This window comes from Rhinopithecus bieti, unplaced genomic scaffold (assembly GCF_001698545.2).
Source record: "Rhinopithecus bieti isolate Rb0 unplaced genomic scaffold, ASM169854v2 scaffold_15834, whole genome shotgun sequence".
Lineage (NCBI taxonomy): Eukaryota > Metazoa > Chordata > Mammalia > Primates > Cercopithecidae > Rhinopithecus > Rhinopithecus bieti.
Window position 1 is genome coordinate 2,646,631 of NW_016808980.1, and position 6,292 is coordinate 2,652,922.

Sequence of the window (6,292 nt, forward strand, 5' to 3'; positions counted from 1 at the left end):
GGATCACGAGGTCAGGAGATCGAGACCATCCTGGCTAACACGGTGAAACCCCATCTCTACCAAAAAATACAAAAAACTAGCCGGACGAGGTGGCGGGCGCCTGTAGTCCCAGCTACTCAGGAGGCTCAGGCAGGAGAATGGCATGAACCCGGGAGGCGGGGCTTGCAGTGAGCTGAGATCCGGCCACTGCACTGCAGCCTGGGCGACAGAGCCAGACTCTGTCTCAAAAAAAATAAAGAAAGAGAGAAAAAAAGGAAGAAAGGAAGGAAAAGGAAGGAAAAGAAAGGAAAAGAAAAAAAAAGAAAAGAAAAGGAAAAATGTATGCCAAACATGGCTAAGGTCTCCTGCCAACATGGATGCCAATTATAGTGTAAATGAGGCTGTAGGGCTGCTCATGTCTGTATCCCCAGGAACTGCTCAATGTGGGATTCTACTGTACTGCAGCCTGGGCAATGGATAACAGGAGGGGGCAGAGACCAGACTGCACATCACGCTTGAGATATAAAAGGCAGGGAGACGGGGAGATACATCGCTGCCTTCGAGGACACCTTGGGATCCCAAATCTATAAAACATGCATCTGCAAAATACATACGGTTTAATGTAAGGTATGTTATAGTGTACATAAAATACATGCGTAAGCCAAGAAGGCACTGGAAGGAAACACACCAGAATCATAAATGGGGTATTTTAGGGTAGTAGCTACACAGGTTATTTTCATCACCCTATGTGTGTGCGTTTTTTTGTTTTGTTTTCATTTTGGTTTTGGTGCTTTAAATATTTCTCCAATATCATGCGATCTTTTTCCATTTGAAAAAAGAACAGTGAACAGGAGCAGCTTTGGAGGAGTGGGTGGCAGAGAGGATGGCAGGATCCGGCTTTTAAGAGATAATTCAATAGATGTGGCTTGAGTCGAGCGCTCACACCTGTAATCCCAGCACTTTGGGAGGCCAAAGGCACAGGCACCACCTGGCACTTGGTTAAGCATGCCACCTGACACAGGCAGGAATGTCTGTTATCAGAAGGGAAAGGATGCTTGGATGAAGGGCCTCTCTAGCTCTCAGAATGCTACTTCACCCCAAAATGCGTCAGAGCAGGAAAGAACTATTCTTGTCATTCCAGAAGCACCTGCATTGTTTGTGTGGAAAAAATGACCTCCCTTCCTCTTCTCAGGGCAAGAGCTGCTGGCATCGCTTGTCTGATAACATGGCACGTACGGCATATGCACACCTACTCCCTGGTCCCTGAGCATCTGGCTTCCTCCGCTCCACAAGCGCCTCTACACCAAATCTTTATCATCCCACACCTGCTGCCAACATCAAAAGGTTTATTGTTTTGTTTCTTTAAGGAAAGCCTAAATCTTTTTTATGTTTACAACTTTCTCTTAGTCAAAAAAATTTAGTAAGTTGGGTGCGTCAGCTCACATCTGTAATCCTAGCACCTTGGAAGGCCAAGGTAGGTGGATTCCTGAGCCCAGGAGTTGGAGATGAGTCTGTGCAACATAATGAGATCCCGTCTCTACATAAAACTTAAAAATTAGCCAAGAGCATCATTCTTCACAGAATTAGAAAAAAACAATTCTTGGGCTGGGCACAGAGGCTCACGCCTGTAATCCCAGCACTTTGGGAGGCCAGGGTGGGTGGATCACAAGGTCAGGAGATCGAGACCATCCTGGCTAACACAGGTGAAACCCCGTCTCTACTAAAAATAAAAAAAAAATTAGCCAGGCGTGGTGGCAGCACCTGTAGTCCCAGGTACTCAGGAGGCTGAGGCAGGAAAATGGCGTGAACCCAGGAGGCGGAGCTTGCAGTGAGCCAAGATCACGCCACTGCACTCCAGCCTGGATGACAGAGCGAGACTTGGTCTCAAAAAAAAAAAAAAGAAGAAGAAGAAGAAAGAAAAAACAATTCTAAAACTCACACGGAACCAATAAAGAGCCTGCATAGTGAAAGCAAGACTAAGCAAAAAGAACAAGTCTGGAGGCATTACACTACCTGATTTCAAACTATACAATAAGGCCATAGTCACCAAAACAGCATGGTACTGGTATAAAAATAGGCACACAGACCAATGGAACAGCATAGAGAACCCAGAAATAAACCCAAATACTTACAGCTGACTGCTCTTCAACAAAACAAACAAAAATATAAAGTGGGGAAAGGACACCCTTTTCTACAAATGGTGCTGGGACAACCGGCTAGCCACATATAAGAGAATGAAACTGGATCCTCATCTCTCATCTTATACAAAAAATCAACTCAAGATGAATTAAGGACTTAAAATCTAAGTCCTGAAACTATAAAAATTCTAGAAGATAACATTGGAAAAACCCTTCTAGACATTGGCTTAGGCAAGGATTTCATGACCAAGAACCCAAAAGCAAATGTAATAAAAACGAAGATAAATAGTTGGGACTTAACTAAAGAGCTTTTACATGGTAAGAGGAACAGTCAGCAGGGTAAACAGATAACCCACAGAGTGGGAGAAAATCTTCACATCTGACAAAGGACTAATATCCAGAATCTACAATTAACTCAAACAAATCAGTAAGAAAAAAACAATCCCATCAAGGAGTGAACTAAGGACATGCATAGACAATTTTCAAAAGATATACAAATGGTCAACAAACATATGAAAAATGTTCAACATCATTAATGATCAGGGAAATGCAAATCAAAACCACAATGCAATACCACCTCCCTCCTGCAAGAATGGCCATAATCTAAAAATCAAAAAACAGTAGATGTTGGTGTGGATGCAGTGAACAGGGAACACTTCTACACTGCTGGTGGGAATGTAAATACAACCACTATGGAAAACATTGTGGAGATTCCTTAAAGAACTAAAAGTAGAACTACCATTTGACCCAGCAATCCCACTACCGGGTTCTACCCAGAGGAAAAGTAGTCATTATATGAAAAAGATACTTGTACACGCATGTTTATAGCGGCACAATTCACAATTGCAAAATCATGGAACCAACCCAAATGCCTATCAATTGACAAATGGATAAAGAAACTGTGGTATATATATTCAATGGACTACTACTCAGCCACAAAAAGGAATGAATTAACGGCCTTTGCAGTGACCTGGATGAGACTGGAGACCTGGATGAGACTGGAGACTATTATTCCAAGTGAAGTAACTCAGGAATGGAAAACCAAACATCATATGTTCTCACTAATATGTGGGAGCTAGTATGTGGGAGCTAAGCTATGAGGACACAAAGGCATAAGAATGATGCAATGGATTTTGGGGACTTGGGGGAAGGAGTGGGAGGGGGACAAGGGATAAAACACCACAAACAGGATGCAGTGTATACTGCTCGGGTAATGAGTGCACCAAAATCTCACAAATCACCACTAAAGAACTTATTCATGTAACAACATACCACCTGTATGTACCCCAATAACCTATGGGGAAAAAATGAATTTAAAAAAATTATCCATGTATAGTGGCATGCACCTGTACTCCCAGCCACACAGGGGGCTGAGGCAGGAGGATTCCTTTAGCACAGGAATTCAAGGCTGCAGTGAGCTATGATTGTACTCTGCACTACAGCCTGGGCAAGACAAAATGAGACCCTGTCTCTAAAAGCAAATTCTTTTTTTTTTTTTTGAGATGGAGTCTCGTTCCATTGACCAGGCTGGAGTGCAGTGCACAGGGTTTCGTCATGTTGGCCAAGAGATGTCTCGATCTCTTGACCTTGTGATCCACCCGTCTCGGCCTCCCAAAATGCTGGAATTACAGGTGTGAGCCACCGCACCCAGCCTAAAAGCAAATTCTTTAATTAAAAATAAAAATAGAGCCAAGCGCAGTGTCTCACACCTGTAATCCCAGCACTTTCGGTGGCCAAGGTGGGTGGATAGCCTGAGGTCAGTAGTTTGAGACCAGCCTGGCCAACAGAGTGAAACCCTGTCTCTACAAAAATTAGCTGGGCACAGTGGCGGGCGCCTGTAATCCTAGCTACTCAGGAGGCTGAGGCAGGACAATTGCTTGAACCCTGGAGGCAGAGGTTGTGGTGAGCTGAGATTGCGCCATTGCACTCCAGCCTAGGCAACAAGAGCGAAACTCCATCTCAAAAATAAATAAATACATAAAATAAAAATGTTAATGAGATTTATGAACAGAGAATCCAAGTGTTCCCCCAGGTCCCACTTGTTGAGAATATAAACAGCAACTGCATTTCATAATATCTCAGTTTGGAGAAAAAAGGGTATCCATTCTGCCCTCTCCACAGCTCAGTTACGTTGGACCTCTTTCTGTTTCTCAAATGCTCTAAGCACATGTCTGCTGCAGGGCCTTTGCATTGCTGCCCCCTGGAATATGCTCCTCCTTCCCATCACTTTTCAGGAGGCCTTTCACAGCCACACAGGCTAAAGCTGCCCCTTCACACCTCCTACCCTTCATCTTCATTCATGCAAAAAATACTAAATGTACCTGGGATACCCCATCTGTCCTATGACCTTATTATGTTACCTTCAGAGCACTTTTCACAATTTGTAACAATTCCGTTTATTGGTTTATTGTCTGTGCTCTCTGAACATCAGCCCTACAGGGCAGAAGTATTTGTCTACTCTGTTCATTGCTGCACCCCCAGAACCCAGCACAGGGCCTGGCACACAGCAGGTACGCTACCACCATCTGCCAAAGCAAGGGAGAAAGAAAAGGAGGCGAGGGAAGGAATAGAGGGGCTACTCGGTTCTGCCACACATCATATGCACAAAAGCACAGATTCTGCTACTTTTCCAACCCCTCCCACTCAAATACTCTACATTGGATAAAAAGAAAATGTGATCTCAGAGAACAATCCAAACACAAGGTGAGCATCCCTGATGCAGAATGTTTGGGAGCTGAAGTGTTTGAGATTGCAGATGTTTTCAGACGGGAACATCCGTGCCATCCTCACCAGTTGAGCATCTCAAATCCAAAAATCTAAAATCCACAATGCTCCAGTGAGCATTTCCTTTGAGTCCCATGTTAGTGCTCAACAAGTTTTAGATTTTGGAGCACTATTTTTATTTATTTGGAATTTTTTGTTTGTTTTTGTTTTTGTTTTGAGACAGGTCTCCCTCCATCACTCAGGCTGGAGTGCAGTGGCATGATGTCAACTTGCTGCAACCTCTGCCTCCCGGATTCAAGCGATTCTCCTGCCTCAGCCTCCCAAGTAGCTGGGACTACAGGCGCGTGCCACCACACCCCGCTAATTTTTTATATTTTTAGTAGAGATGGGTTTCACCATGTTGCCCAGGCTGGTCTCGAACTCCTGGCCTCAGGCAATACGCCCGACTCGGCCTCCCAAAGTGCTGGGACTACAGGCATGAGCCCCTGCACCTGGCCAGATTTTAGAGCATTTGGGATTTTGGATTTGGGATGCTCAAACTGTGATACAATCCATGAGGACAGGGGATCTGTCTTTCTCATTTGCCACTGTGTTCCCAGAGTCTAGACTTGTGCCATATACAATAAGCATGCCATAAATCCTTGTTGAGATAATGCAAGACCAAACAGCTAAACGAATGAATGAATGGCACAGGCTTTGCTATAGTTTGATCCAGGTGGTACATGAAATGGAGCCTCAACATTAAAGTCTCAGAGACTCACAATGTGTTGGCCTGAGGGCATCCTCTCCCTTACAAGGCCACCATCCCATTCCAGATACCTCAGTGAGAGAAACAAAGAACTTTCTGTTTCCAAGCCTCTAAGGTTACTGAACAAACAATGCCGATTAACTTACCAGGGGAACCCAGTAGGTATAGAGTGCGCCAAGTCTCATTTCGGGAACAAACTGAGAGCAGGCAAGAAGTAAGAAATAGAGGTTGAAAAAGTATTTGAACTGGTTGAACAGCACCTGGAATGGAGGGAGACAACAGAGAAAGACACTCAGGGCTTGTCTGATGAAATCGGGAACACTGTGGGAAACTAATATTTAAAAACATTCCTGCAGCTAGGCGTGGCGGCTCACACCTATAATCCCAGAACTTTGGGAGGCCGAGGCAGGCGGATCACCTGAGGTCAGGAGTTCGAGACCAGCCTGACCAACACGGTGAAACCCTGTCCCTACTAAAATACAAAATTAGCTAGTCGTGGGGTGGGCACCTATAATCCCAGCTACTCAGGAGGCTGAGGCAGGAGAATTGCTTGAACCCAGGAGGTGGAAGTTGTGGTGAGCCAAGATCACACGACTGCACTCCAGCCTGGGCAACAAGAGTGAAATTCTGTCTCAAAAAAAAAAAAAGGGCCGGGCGCGGTGGCTCAAGCCTGTAATCCCAGCACTTTGGGAGGCCGAGACGG

General features: G+C 44.8%; 1 protein-coding gene across 3 annotated transcripts in view; it reads right to left on the reverse strand.

Annotated features, from left to right (window-relative positions):
* The window catches only part of ATP9A (ATPase phospholipid transporting 9A), a 181,178-nt gene that overhangs the window by 136,730 nt on the left and 38,156 nt on the right, over positions 1-6,292 (reverse strand). For all 3 annotated transcript variants that reach the window (XR_001888369.1, XM_017888155.1, XM_017888156.1), the window contains exon 3: positions 5,736-5,849. Coding sequence is in view for 2 of the 3 variants with exons in the window: in XM_017888155.1 (XP_017743644.1) it covers positions 5,736-5,849 (114 nt within the window). In the remaining variant the exon portion in view is untranslated. The remainder of the gene's footprint in view (positions 1-5,735; positions 5,850-6,292) is intronic.